The 15023-nt window shown below is 43.2% G+C and overlaps 2 protein-coding genes across 3 annotated transcripts in view; both read left to right on the top strand.

The window, feature by feature from the left end:
* Positions 1-15023, top strand: part of LOC109571826 (zinc finger protein 568-like) — a 126629-nt gene that overhangs the window by 77458 nt on the left and 34148 nt on the right. The gene's annotated exons all lie outside the window — the stretch shown is intronic.
* LOC139177189 (zinc finger protein 11-like) overlaps positions 5042-15023 on the top strand; it is a 14571-nt gene continuing 4589 nt past the window's right edge. Inside the window, exons 1-5 of the mRNA XM_070771614.1 lie at positions 5042-5139; positions 5740-5823; positions 9433-9559; positions 10055-10147; positions 14856-15023. The exon at positions 14856-15023 is cut by the window's right edge and continues 4589 nt beyond it. Coding sequence (XP_070627715.1) covers positions 5809-5823; positions 9433-9559; positions 10055-10147; positions 14856-15023 — 403 coding nt within the window. The 5' untranslated portion in view covers positions 5042-5139; positions 5740-5808. The remainder of the gene's footprint in view (positions 5140-5739; positions 5824-9432; positions 9560-10054; positions 10148-14855) is intronic.

Genomic DNA, 15023 nt, shown 5'->3' with positions numbered 1-15023 from the left:
CAGAGATAAAGCAGGCACTGTGAGTGCAATGGGCCCACATCTGCACAGACCAGGGGATGCTGACAGTTTCCATGGGCTAATAGGCAATTTTTATAGCCTCAAAGCAAAATTGCTGCTGGATGGTTGATGTTAGGTGATTGGTTGGGGCACTATAGGGTGCTTACTGGAGTGGGCATCTTTGCCCTACTGGGAGTTGGGAAGCCTGGTAATGACTATCAGTGGCTTTTAAAAAGGTTACAGAGAGGCTTAGTCAGCTTTGAAAGTGTCCTTGATTCTGAGCTCCGCTTCTGTGTTCCTGGTGCAAGGCTTCACATCTGTGGCCTTGGGGCAGCACGCCACAAATAACACTAGCCATGATCTATATTCTCTATGTTGATTGTGTGGTTCCACTTGGCAGTCATTTAAAATGGAACCAAAATACTGAGAAGCATGCTGAAGATCCAGCAGAGGGTACTGAAGGTGCCCACATAGTTTGAAGCCAACTTTTTAAATCTCCTCTATCACTTTCATCAAGAGGTTCTTTAGTTTCTTTTCACTCTGCCCTAAGGGTGGTGTCATCTGCATATCTAAGGTTATTGATATTTCTCCCAGCAATCTTGGTTCCAGTTTGTGCCTCATCCAGCCACGCATTTAGCTTAAATACTAAATACTCTGCATTTAAGTTAAATAAGCAATGTGAGAACATATAGCCTTGATGTACTCCTTTTGAAATGTGGAACCAGTCTGTTCCATGTCCAGCTCTAACTGTTGCTTCTTGACCTGCATACTGATTTTTCAAGTGACTGCTAAGGTGTTCTGGCTTTCCCATCTCTTTAAGAATTTTCCACAATTTCTTGTGATCCACACAAATGCTTTAACATAGTCAATGAAGCAGAAGTAGAGGTTTTTCTGGAACTCACTTTTTCTATGATCCAAGGGATGTTGGCAATGTGATCTTTGTTTCCTTTGCCTTTTCTAAATCCAGCTTGAACATCTGGAAGTTCTTGGTTCACATACTATTGAAGCCTGGCTTGGAGAATTCCGGGCACTACTTTACTGGCATGTGAGATGAGTGGAACAACTGTGCTTCAGTTTGACCATTCTTTGGTTTTGCCTTTCTTTGAGATTTGAATCATAACTGATATTTTCCAGTCCTGAAGCCTGGGCTGAATTTTCCAAATGTGCTGGCACATTGAGTGCAGAATTTTGAACCTGAAACTCCAATACTTTGGCCACCTGATGCCAAGAGCTGACACATTGGAAAATAGTCTGATGCTGGAAGGGATTGGGGGAAGGAGGAGAAGGGGACAACAGATGATGAGATGGCTCGATGGCATCACCGACTCGATGGACATAAGTTTAAGTGAACTCGGGGAGTTGGTGATGGACAGGGAGGCCTGGCGTGCTGCGATTCATGGGTTCACAAAGAATCAGACATGACTGAGCTCCTGAACTGAACTGAATTCCAAATTATAAACTGATCTGTTAATTAATGTGACATTAAAAGTATTCAGCAGAAGTCAAGATATCTGAAACATTAATATATCACATATAAAGAAAATGACATTTTAAGAAAGTGATTTTGATTTTGTAAAATGAAGTTATACAACTATAAATTTTGAGAATATTCTCAAGTCAGAGAATAGGACACACTATGCTTTTATGCCTGATAGCCGCCATTTGAAACCCATTTCTGAAGTTACTTTTGGAAAATGGTCTGACCCAAATCATCCAACTATTGATGTTTTCAATAGGAAACAATGTCTCTGTTAAGCACTTTATAAATTCTAGAGTTAGAGAAGTTATTTCTATTGCTTCCTGGTAGTTCAGATGGTAGAGAACCTGCCTACAATGCAGGAAACCAGGGATCGATACCTTGATCGGAAAGATCCCCTGGAGAAGGATATGGCTACCCACTCCACTATTCTTGCCTGGAGACTTCCATGGATAGATGAGCCTGGCTGGCTACAGTCAATGGCGTTGCAAAGAGTCACACATGACTGATGGACTAAGCACACAATTGTCAACTGTATACACTGTTTCTAATAAATATCATTCCTATAGATGTATTACTCATGGAGGTACTGTTGGCACACATATAGTAACTCCCAAAATGTATGGTTTCTGTAAGGTACGCCATGATTTCCCATATATCTCTGCAATTCCAGTCATTAGTTACACTAAACTTTAGGTTTCATACCGCTTGGATTCTAAAATAACAATCACTGTCACAAAAATTACACTGTGATTTCCTTGGTGGTCCAGTGACTGAGACACCTGGCTCTCAATGCTAGCTTCGGCGAGGGCGGGGGTGGGGGGTGGGGGGTCAGGACTTGGGGGAGGTGCCTAGGTTTGATCCCTGATTAGGGAACTAAATCCCATATAGCACAAGTAAGATCCAGTTGCTGTTGCTGCTAAGTCACTTCAGTCGTGTCCGAATCTGTGCGACCCCATAGACGGCAGCCCACTAGGCTCCCCCGTCTCGGGGATTCTCCAGGCAAGGACACTGGAGTGGGTTGCCATTTCCTTCTCCAATGCTTGAAAATGAAAAGTGAAAGTGAAGTCGCTCAGTCGTGTCCCAGTCTTAGCGACCCCACGCACTGCAGCCTACCAGGCTCATCCGCCCATGGGATTTTCCAGGCAAGAGTATTGGAGTGGGGTGCCATTGTCTTCTCCGAAGATCCAGTACAGCCAAATAATTAATATTTTTCAAAAAGAATTACACTAAGATATGTTAGGAGGCATTGCGACCTGACATCTGGTAGCACCCAATCTCTCTTTCATAGCTCCATTACATTTTTTGAATTTTTCCTCCTTCCAGTGTTGCTTTGGCACTGCATTACTTTGAGTCAGAACACTTCGTTTTGCCTGAATGGTCACCAACCCAGACTCCCGAAAGCACCTGTTTCTTGCAGATTCTTGCCCACAAGCTGAAACAGAAAATACTCACTTGATATCTTCACATAGCCCGGATATTGGGTTCAGAGTGCTGGTCACGTCAAGCTGCTCCTGTGACAGGGAGGGATGCAGCTAGACCCCTAGATATGGGTTTGTAATTCTGTCACCTCATGACCCCTCAGAACTGCAATTATCTTTTCACCTGTATCTGCGATGTGAGACAGGCTTAGAGAACTGAGATTATTTGTGGAAATCTTTATGGCTCAGTTGCTAATGATAAAAGAACAATTAAAGGTTTGTACCAATCCTCTCCAAAGGGACTCTTGAAATGCTTGAGGAAGGTTCTAGTCCCTTTGGTCCCCGGAGACAGACAGGGACTCACAAGGAACCTGTAGTAAATACTGAGGTCTGACAAAGGAAGGGAATTTCATGTGTCTGCTTGTATAGTTTGTATCCATGAGGTGTTTCTACCAAAAACGAGTTATTTCCTATTCTTGAGACCACTGAACTGTGCCTCCATTTAGATTATGAGTAGAGAAATGGAGCCAAAGCACCTGAGAGGGATTTTCAAGAATTTCTCCATCTGTCATTTTACAAAGGTGAAATGTTCATACCTCATTGTCTGAAATGTCATAGAACTTCTCAAAAAGCATCTTGAGGCAAATACCCCCTGTTTATAGTTAGGATTCAATGTCTGATAGATAGAAATTCCCGCCTAATTTCCACTGTAGTCTGCAATAGCAGGTACACCTTAGTGCCAACTCCCTAGAGAATATTCTCCTAGTTCTTCATGACCAAAGTCATATTCAGAACCAGAGGTTCCAGCAGGGAACCGTGAGATTTGACCTACTGATACTTTTATCATGAAAAGCAATATCAATATCCTCTACTTAGAATTTGTCCCCACTCACAGATACTTAAGAACATTTTCTTTTCATTTTGTTCACACCCCCATAACATGTGGGATCTTAGCTCCCTGGCTAGGGAAGGAACCGCAATGCTGCATTGGAAGGTGGGGTCTTATCCACTGGGCTGCTGGGGATGCTCCAAAACACATTTTCTTTAATAAGTAATTTATTACCTTGACATACATTTTCCTTTATATTGTAACGATTAATGCTCTTTGTGTGTAAGAAATGACTAACCTTCAACTCTGAGATCTTAACACCCCGAGCAGGGATTGAACCCAATAATAACCTGCAGTGGAAGCACAGCATCTTAACCACTGGACTACCAGGGAAGTTGCTAATCTCACATTTAAAGAGAAGGGTGTACTCTCCTGGGATACAATGGTCTGTGGGCCTCTTACTATTTTTCCTGTCTTGCGTTAGTGCTTCTCCAGATTATCCTTTCAAGGACTGGGCTAAGAGGAGGAGGTTAGGAAAGAAAGCCAACAGTAGGGGAGGGTGTTTGGGAAGCTAAGTGCAGAGCAGTCGATGTGATCCACGTGTCCCATTTGCCTAGTTTCGTGCCCACTTTTAGCACAAAAAGTCCTGCTTCTTGGAAACGTGTTCAGTCCTCGAAGAAGCAGGGCAATTGGTGGCTTCAGCAGCAGCAGCAACAATTAACAGAGGCAATCTGTGTATCAACAGATTCTGACAGGAGTAACAGTATGTCATTTCTGTGGTTACGTTATAAACGACAATGTGGATTCCTATCTCCCTCTTTCTTTCTGGAATCACTTCCTAAGAGAAAAGCCAGCTTCCCTGATGGAAGCAGGTCTCTGGTTACAATTACTGAGGCTTCCTCCCAACGGATTATTTGAGTGGTTACATTCTGCTTTTCGTCACTGAGGAGACACCCATCTTCACACACTCCCACAAAGGGCTTTTGAATTTTCCTCGCTTTTCAACTTGCTGAAAACATCTCGGCTTTCCATAGAGGCAGCTCTCAAAATTCTTCTCTTTTGCCTTAAGTTCTTTGAAACACTAACTTAGAACAGGCAGGAAGCAGTTCTGCTCCAGAGGAAATCAAAGAGATTTAAAGGCATTAAAAGGCAGAGAAAGGAAGCACAGCAGGACAGAAGGACCAACAGACCCAAAACTGACAGGGGCGGGGCTGAGGGGAGGCAAGGCCCCGTCCCCACTGGCCCCGCCCATAAGTACCTGCGCTTCCGGCCTCGTCCCACCCGCTCCCCTTTCCTCACCTATCTTTGGCCGCCCCGTAGCGCACTCACCACCCTCGGTACCGGATCTTCCGCCCGCGCGTGCGCAGTATCCTGCAGACCCGGAATTGCGTTTAAATGAGCGACAGAGTGTCCTGGTGAGTTTTGTTGGTTTAAAACCCAATTCCGTGTCCCACAGCCTGTTGTCCTTCACACGTGGCTTTCGGGGGTCTCTGTGAACGTTCAAACCACCGTCCCCATTTTCCCGTCCCCAGTGTGTGTCCTCGCATCGCCGTGAGAAGTTCTGAAGTCCTTTGTCTTAGCTGCCGGGTCCCTGGGGTCCACGTCCGCTTCCTGTTATTATCGTTCTAGAGTCCACGTCCTTCTCTGGCAGTTCTGCCTTCTAACTTGTAGAGACCGCTACTCAAAGTCCGGCATTGCCCAACCCCTAAGTCCCTGATCCACGAAGACGTGAAGGAGGCTCTATTCTGTATGGAGTTTGGTCTGGGTCTCGCCTAAGGTTTGAACGGGAGGGTCAGCCTAGAACGTGTGGTTTTCACAGGAAGGGCCGCGAGTTCTGAAGAAAAGAATAAAACGAAAAACACCTCGTTTGATTCTGTGTTCCAGAATTCCTCTGTGTCAGTGGCCGTAGAGGATTGTATTTTGTACCTGTTGAGATCTTCCCTCTGTGTGGGGCTGTGTGACAGGGAGCTCGGTGTGTTTTTCTAGGTATTGAACAGTCTATTTTCAACATTCAGGGGTCACTTCCCAAGACTGATCTTACGTGAGAAGGAAGCCCAGAGGAAGAGGAAAGCAAGGAGTCAGAAATGACTCATTCCGAGGTAAGAGGCATAGTCCTTTTGTTCGTTTGTTCTGTCTCTTTCCTGAAATGCTGTTTCTTTGGACTTGATAAGCTTCTTAACTTCTGAACGGGTTTGTTTGAACTTACCCATAATCATGATCCCAAGGAACCCACTGTCCTCCTGACACATCAGAATGGCAGAAAACAGTATTGCCAGCCAAAGAAGTGCAGTTCAGTTGCTCAGTCGTGTCTGACTCTTTGCGAGCCCATGAATCGCAGCACGCCAGACCTCCCTGTCCATCACCAGCTCCCAGAGTTCACTCAGACTCACCTCCATCGAGTCAGTGATGCCATCCAGCCATCTCATCCTCTGTCCTCCCCTTCTTCTCGTGCCCCCAATCCCTCCCAGCATCAGAGAATTTTCCAATGAGTCAACTCTTCCCATGAAGTGGCCAAAGTACTGCAGTTTCAGCTTTAGCATCATTCCTTCCAAAGAAATCCCAGGGCTGATCTGCTTCAGAAAGGGCTGGTTGGAACTCCTTGCAGTCGAAGGGACTCTCAAGAGTCTTCTCCAACACCACAGTTCAAAAGCATCAATGCTTCGGCACTCAGCCTTCTTCAAAGTCCAACTGTCACATCCATTAGGCATGACTAGACAGACCTTTGTTGGCAAAGTAATGTCTCTGCTTTTCAATATGCTATCTAAGTTGGTCATAACTTTCCTTCCAAGGAGTAAGCGTCTTTTAATTTCTTGGCTGCAGTCACCATCTGCAGTGATTTTGGAGCCCAAAAAATAAAGTCTGACACTGTTTCCACTGTTTCCCCATCTATTTCCCATGAAGTGATGGGACCGGATAGCATGATCTTCGTTTTCTGAATGTTGAGCTTTAAGCCAACTTTTTCACTCTACACTTTCACTTTCATCAAGAGGCTTTTGAGTTCCTCTTCACTTTCTACCATTAGGGTGGTGTCATCTGCATATCTGAGGTTATTGATATTTCTCCCAGCAATCCTGATTCCAGCTTGTGCTTCTTCCAGCCCAGCGTTTCTCATGATGTACTCTGCATAGAAGTTAAATAAACAGGGTGACAATATACAGCCTTGACGAACTCCTTTTCCTATTTGGAACCAGTCTGTTGTTCCATGTCCAGTTCCAACTGTTGCTTCCTGACCTGCATACAGATTTCTCAAGAGGCAGGTCAGGTGGTCTGGTATTCCCATCTCTTTCAGAATTTTCCACAGTTCATTGTGATCCACACAGTCAAAGGCTTTGGCATAGTCAATAAAGCAGAAATAGATGTTTTTCTGGAACTCTCTTGCTTTTTCCATGATCCAGCGGATTTTGGCAGTTTGATTTCTGGTTCCTCTGCCTTTTCTAAAACCAGCTTGAACATCAGGAAGTTCGCGGTTCATATATTGCTGAAGCCTGGCTTGGAGAATTTTGAGCATTACTTTACTAGCGTGTGAGATGAGTGCAATTGTGCGGTAATTTGAGCCTTCTTTGGCATTGCCTTTCTTTGGGATTGGAGTGAAAACTGACCTTTTCCAGTCCTGTGGCCACTGCTGAGTTTTCCAAATGTGCTGGCATATTGAGTGCAGCACTTTCACAGCATCATCTTTCAGGATTTGAAATAACTCAACTGGAATTCCATCACCTCCACTAGCTTTGTTCATAGTGATGCTTTCTTTTTTTTTTTTTTCTTAATGATGCTTTCTAAGGCCTACTTGACTTCACATTCCAGGATGTCTGGCTCCAGGTCAGCGATCACACCATCGTGATCATCTGGGTTATGAAGATCTTTTTTGTACAGTTCTTCTGTGTATTCTTGCCATCTCTTCTTAATATCTTCTGCTTCTGTTAGGTTCTTACCATTTCTGTCCTTTATCGAGCCCATCTTTGCATGAAATGTTCCCTTGGTATCTCTAATTTTCTTGAAGAGATCTCTAGTCTTTGCCATTCTGTTGTTTTCCTCTATTTCTTTGCATTGATCTCTGAGGAAGGCTTTCTTATCTCTTCTTCCTATTTTTTGGAACTCTACATTCAGATGCATATAACTGTCCTTTTCTCCTTTGCTTTTCACTTCTCTTTTTTTTCACAGCTATTTGAAAGGCTTCCCCAGACAGCCGTTTTGCTTTTTTGCATTTCTTTTCCATGGGGATGGTCTTGATCCCTGTCTCTTGTACAATGTCCCGAACTTCATTCCATAGTTCATCAGGCACTCTATTAGATCTAGGCCCTTAAGTCTATTTCTCACTTCCACTTTATAATTATAAGGGATTTGATTTATGTCATACCTGAATGGTCTAGTGGTTTCCCCTGCTTCTTTCAATTTAAGTCTGAATTTGGTAATAAGGAGTTCATGATCTGAGGCATAGTCAGCTCCTGGTCTTGTTTTTGTTCACTGTATAGAGCTTCTCCATCTTTGGCTGCAAAAAATGTAATCAATCTGATTTCGGTGTTGACCATCTGGTGATGTCCATATGTAACGTCTTCTCTTGTGTTGTTGGAAGATGGTGTTTGTTATGACCAGTGCCTTTTCTTGGCAAATGTCTATTAGTCTTTGCCCTGCTTCATTCCGTATTCCAAGGCCAAATTTGCCTGTTACTCAGATCTTATCTGACTGTTATAACCCCTTTTGATATTTGTTTACAAAGCTTCCTAAATGATTTGACTTCTAGGTGACTTTGAAATGCTTCAGAGGGCCCCTGAGACATCCCAGGGAGCTATTAAACTACCTGGGTTCATTGGACATGTAAAGTTACATGGAAAGTCCTGTTGAATGGGTGATAAATCTTCTCAGATTATACTGTATGGTGGATGTTACCAATATAGATATCCTAAAATTATGTGGAGTTCATATAGATCTGATATGCCCTAATAAAATCTGGTCAACTATAATTCTACTTATCCTGTTAAAGTGTTACAAGTCACAGCAGTGACCAGGCTACACTGTCAATTGCAGTTTAATCAGATTTAAACATGCCTTCTACGGTTTCACTCTGATGCCTTTGGAAGAATACTGCTACTTCATGATTTATGGAAAAGATTTTTCTAAGGTTAACCAATAAACAGCTTTTATTTGCTATCTGGTAAGCTGGTAGCAGACTGGAATTTAGTCTAATCTCTATGTTAATAGAACAAAGTTTTCTTAGAATGCAGCTTTCAAGAAGAGATTATAATTTCTTTGCCTTTAAGTGATTTACATTCATTTTTAAAATCTTTTGTTACTTTGGTAAATTGGTAATGCTTTGGTAAAGCATTACTTAAAGTTATGGTACATGTAGACAAAGCTTATTCCTCTTCTCCAAAAGTAACCCCTCATGGTTAGACTTTTGCCATCCTGATGGCCTTAAAACATGGCCATGGTCTGCTCCTGAATCACGGAATAAACATGCTAATGTTGCCCTGATTATTTTATAATTGCTCTTTCAGATGAGAATAGTTTCTCTAATGGCTTGTGGATCATAACTCATCCTCCGTTCTTCATATTAGAAATTGGGTAAATAGGAAAACTGTGTAAAAAAATATATTTTATAACACCAGCCAACCCACCAAATCACGACCAGGTCTCTGAACTTGCTGTTTTCATCTTGGATCACATTAGGAAGACTTCCCACGGCCTATTGGCGTCTGTACTTTCTATTTCAGGGACGGCTAATGTTTCAGGATGTGGCCATAGACTTCACTCAAGAGGAGTGGGAATCCCTGGACCCCAGTCAGCGGAAATTGTACAGGGACGTGATGGTAGAGAACTACAGGAACCTGGCCTCCTTGGGTAAGAATATCTGCCTTCCAGAATCCCTTATCTACCCACTGCATTTTTGTTCCGTCATTTCTAGAATGTCTTCTGAAATTTTCTGCTTCCCACAGTATTTTCAGATCTGTGCTCTCTAGGGGATAATGCGTTATTTCTGAGTTTAGAAAGAAAGGCTTCATGATGAATCGTTGTGCTGGTGATGTTTTTCTTCCTTGATGTACTCTGCGTCCTTCATTCTAGGTTACTGGTAATTGTGTAAGTTCTGTGGTATTAAATAGTTGCACCCTCTCTTAATCTCACATTGACACTACTTATTTTTGCCTTAGCACTACTTGACCAGAATCTCAGGATCTGATTGTTAGGTGTGTGTTAGTATTGTATAGCGGCTTTGAATAAAGTATTTCAGGAAATCGTTTTCTAGAAGAAAATGCATTCTCGTCTCACCTGAATACATATTGGATTCGATACTGATGAATCTCTAACAACACAAATATTCCTTTCTCTGATCATCAGGGCTTGTGTCTAAGGTGGACCTGGTCACCTTTCTGGAGCTATTGAAGGATCCTAGGAATATAAGGAGAATGGAGGCAACAGCCATTTACCCAGGTAGGTATGAATGGCTGGAGATGATGACTCAGATGAGAGGTCCAAGGAGCAGCGAGGAACTCATCCTTCATCATGTGGTGTTGGGAGATTTGCTTCAATGGAAATGGTTTTCGAAAACCTGGGTTTGTTCTGCTACTGTGATAGAAATGTATCACCTGCCCCATTCTCTGTCTCTGAAATCATTCATGAATTTATTTCCAGTGATTACTTTTCTCCATCACAGTGTGACCTAAAAGTCTCCTTTTGGCTTGTGACAAACTGCATTCATTTGTTGCTCTTTGATTTCTTGGGGGACCTAGGAAAACTCTGCCCATTTCTGAGTAACTGTATGACAGTCCTTTTAAAGTTTCCTTCTACCTCTAGACAGAAATGTGTGAGTGGAGTGGTAGACAAACTGCCAAATTTCCAGGAATACTAGGGACGGGTTTTTGTTCTCTGATTTATAATTTCCTATCCACTGGGAGCGACACATAGGACCTTCTATAGTAAATTTCAAATTCAAGTAATTTTTCACTGCAGAAAGCAAAACCTGGTGAAAATGAAACAATGCACATCTCAGGTTGACTTGAAAGTTTCTCTTTACCTTATATGATCTCATACTAAATATCTTTAGTGTATTTGCCTCAATTCGAACATGTTAAAATACTTTATTGTGTTTTATTACCTCATAGAATGTTAAAATGAATTGACATAAAATCTTAGCACATTTTCCAGTACATTATTAATGGTTGATTCAAACTATGACAATTTTTAAATTATATAAAGAAATCTTTTTTAAAAGTTCTAGTTGGAATATAGCTGTTTTCCAATTTTGTCCTCCTGTACAGCAAAGAGAATCAATTATACATATCAGTCAGTTCAGTTCCGTCGCTCAGTCGAATCTGAGTCTGTGATCCATGGTGTGCAGCAGGCCAGGCTTCCCTGTCCATCACTAACTCCCAGAGCCTGCTCAAACTCATGTCCATCGAGTCAGTGATGCCATGCAACCATCTCACCCTCTGTTGTCCCCTCTCATCTTCAATCTTTCCCAGCATCAGGGTCTTTCTCAGTGGGTCATTTCTTCATATCAGGTGGCCAAAGTCAGAACTTCAGCTTCACTATGTCCTTCTAATAAATATTGAGAACTAATTTCCTTTAGGATGGAGTGGTGTGATCTCCTTGCAGTCCAAGGGACTGTCAAGAGTCTTCTCCAATACCACAGTTCAAAGGCATCAATTCTTCAGCACTCAGCTTTCTTCATGGTCCAACTCTCACATCCATACATGACTACTGGAAAAACCATAGCTTTGACTAGATGGACCTTTGTCAGCAAAGTAGTGTTTCTGGTTTTTAATATGCTCCCTAGGTTGGTCATAGCTTTTCTTCCAAGGAGCAAGCGTCTTTTACTTTCATGGCGGTAGTCACCATCTGCAGTGATTTTGGAACCCCCAGAAAATACAGTTTCTCACTGTTTCCACTCTTTCTCCCACTATTTGCCCTGAAACGATCTGACCGGTGCCATGATCTTTGATTTTTGAAGGTTGAGTTTGAAGCCAGCTTTTTCAGGCTCTTCTTTCAGTTTCATCAAGAGACTCCTCAGTTCCTCTTCGCTTTCTGCTCTAAGGGTAGTGTCATCTGTATATCTGAGATTATGGATATTTCTCCCTGAAATCATGATTCCAATTTGTGCTTCATCCATCCCAGTATGTCACAATATGTACTGTGCATATAAATTAAATGAACAGGCTGGCAATGTACAGCCTTGACGTACATTTCCCAATTTGGAATCAGTCCGTTGTCACGTGTCCAGTTCTCACTGTTCCTTGTTGAAATGCATACAGGTTTCTCAGGAGGCAGGTAAGGTAGTCTGGTGTTCCCATCTCTTTAAGAATTTTCCACAGTTTCTTGTTGTCCACACAATCAAAGGCTGTGGTATAGTCAATAAAGCAGATGTCGTCGTTTGTGCAGAACTCTCTCGGTTTTTATATGATCCCAGGGATGTTGGAAATTTGATCTCTGATTCCTCTGCCGTTTCTAAATCCAGCTTGTACATCTGGAAGCTGTCGGTTCACGTACTGTTAAAGCCTCACTTGGAGAATTTTGAGCCTTTGCTATTGTTTGAAATGAGGGAAATTGTGTAGTAGTTTGAGCATTCTTTGGCATTGTCTTTCTTTGTGATTGGAAGGAAAACTGACCTTTTCCCGTCCTGAGGCCACTGCTGAGTTTTCCAAATTTGCCGGCTTATCAAGTGCAGAACTTTAGCATTATCATCTTTTAGGACTTGAAATAGGTCAGCTGGAGTTCCATCACCTGCACTAGGTTTGTTGGTAGTCATGCCTTCTAAGGCGACTTTACTTTGGATGCCAGGATGTCTCTTACTAGGTGAGTGACCACACCATCGTGGTTATCTCGGTCATTAAGATCTTTTTTGTATAGTTCTTCCATATATTCTTGCCAACTTCTCTTAATTTCTTCTTCTTTTAGGTCCATCCCGTTTCTGTCCTTTATTGTTCCCGTCTTTGCATGAAATACTCCTGGTACCTCTAATTTTCTTAAAGCGATCTCTAGTCTTTACCATCCTATTGATTTCCTTCCCATTTAGGTCTCCACAGAGCAATGAGTAGAGTTCCCTCTTTCAATCATAGTTTTAAAGTCTCTCTTCTTATTTAATTTCTTAAAACTAGTACTGTAATTAAGTTTATCTTATTTGTATTCAGCTTCCTCGGACACTGTCTTATGTGTCCTCAGTTTCTGACTAGTTTTCTGTCACTATCATTTCTGATTCTTAGATTGAAACATCTAATAGAACATTCTCAGAAACATGTGTGGCAGGAAGTGGATTTAAGAATTACTAGGCACCTAGGATTTGTGAAAGTGCTTGGTGTCTCCACTTAAGATGACTAAAAGCAAGAAGTAGTCATTAGATTGCCTATCACCTCTTAATTCAGTTGTCCTTGGAGGGTTTTATCTTGTTTCTTCCCCTATATGGTATTTCTTTGCCATCTCATATTGTCCTGCGTTCTGTTTGTGGTCTTTGTTTTGAAGGGTGCAGCCACCTAGTTAATCTTCCTTCTGATATCTGCACCTTGGTGGGTGAGGTTGGTCCAGAGGTTTGTGCCCTTATCCTCTCTTGATTTGTGCTCTGATTGCTGTTACCTGTGACCAGAGCCTGCCCTGGATATTCAGGGCTGTTTCCCCCTTGTTCTGTGGTTGTTAGTGCCCTCTCTCCGGGGGTGCCTGCTCCCTGCATGGTGGAATAGAGCTCCCAGATCTGAGTCTTTGCTGTGATTCTGATCTGTGGTGCCAGGCAGGTGGGATTGGAGCACACCCACTGGGAGAGAAGTCACTGAGTATTACTCCTCTAGAAATGTTCACCTCAGGGTGTGCTCTGGTGCCGTCTCTCATGCGTTCTGCAAGCTCTCATGTTATGAGGTGCTGGCACTGCTCTGGTCCCCACCAAACCATGGGCATAATGGCACACGGCCCTGGTGTCTCTCAGCTGTTGTTTTCACAAGGCCAGCAGCATAGATTCAATGAAGTCAGGTCCTGGGATTGCATTCAGCATGGAGCTGGACCCGCTGTGGTGCTACAGAGCAGCTTAGGCTCTGTCCTGGCCCATCCCCCTTGTATAGGAGCCGACAAAGTCTACAGCTACTAAAGCTATACCTGCCATGAATGAGAGAGCCCTTGGTTGTCGGTTCAGATGCTCTGTAGGGGCTGAGGTTACAAAGCTGGTCATGGGTGTAAGACCATGGCTCGTGTTGCTGCAAGGAGAGTTTTCAGCTTTTCTTCTTTATTGCTGGCGTTCACCTGTGCTTTCTGCTCCATCTGTGCATGTGGCCAACTCACAGGTGTCTTCTCCTGACGCTGCCCCAGAGCTCAGGATTCTGCTGATTGTGGAGGAGGTCAATGGGGGAGGACATGGCTGGGGGCTCAAAAGACCCCAGGCTGTGTAGAGTTCTTTGTAGTCCTTGGATAGCAGAGGCAGGCACAAGGGACAAGGGATGCAATGGGCTTATTCCCTGGGCATCATTCATCAATGACACTCTCTCTATAGTGGTTCGCACTTCCTCCACAAGCATCCTGTTTATAGACCTCTTCCCTCACTCCCATCCCCTCAGGATGTCTCCTCACAGCACACCAGAGTCCTTTGCCTGGGTCTGCTCTCCAAACCCCACATTTCAGCACCCAGCCCTTGTCTTTATTGCCGGACGTGCCTCTAAGGCTGAATGGGCAGGGCTGGGGTCAGTACCCTGTGTGCAGGTCTCCCCCTGTCTTGCTGCCACACACAGTTTGCCATGTTCTCTTCCCACAGAGAATGAGGCTCTCCTGTCCAAACTGAGCTCCCCCAGTGAGGGGCTTCTTTGGATATGGAGACCTCTCCTCACTTTCATCTCCCCACAGGGTTACAGGCCCCAACCCACTTCCTCTCCTCTTCTTTTTCCTTCTTCTTTCTTTTGTCCTACCCTACAGAGCAGGACTCTTTCTTGTCCTTTCAGATTTCTAAGGGCCTCTGCTAGTCTTCAGCTGGGCTCTGTGAGAATTGTTCCATTTCTCATTCATTTGTGGAGAGAGAGATGAGCTCCACATCTGCCTAAGCCTCTGGCATCTTGATCCTTCCATCTCCATTTTATTTTTAAACTAGCTATGGTCATCAATTTTCTGTAAATCTTTAAAGATATTCACTGAGAATAGCAGGTAAAATTACTTGTTATTTGGTATGTTTCAGCTATGTCTCCACAAGACACCCAGGGTTTGATGCCGAAGAATCCAGCGTTAGAAGATCTATTCCCAAAAGCAAACGAAGGAATGTATCAAATATTTCACCTCAGAAACTTAAATTTAATGACAGATTGGGAATATACCAGGGTATATGAAAGACAGAAAGTATATTTAT

Source organism: Bos indicus, chromosome 18, assembly GCF_029378745.1.
Source record: "Bos indicus isolate NIAB-ARS_2022 breed Sahiwal x Tharparkar chromosome 18, NIAB-ARS_B.indTharparkar_mat_pri_1.0, whole genome shotgun sequence".
Lineage (NCBI taxonomy): Eukaryota > Metazoa > Chordata > Mammalia > Artiodactyla > Bovidae > Bos > Bos indicus.
This window is presented reverse-complemented; position numbering and strand designations above follow the sequence as displayed.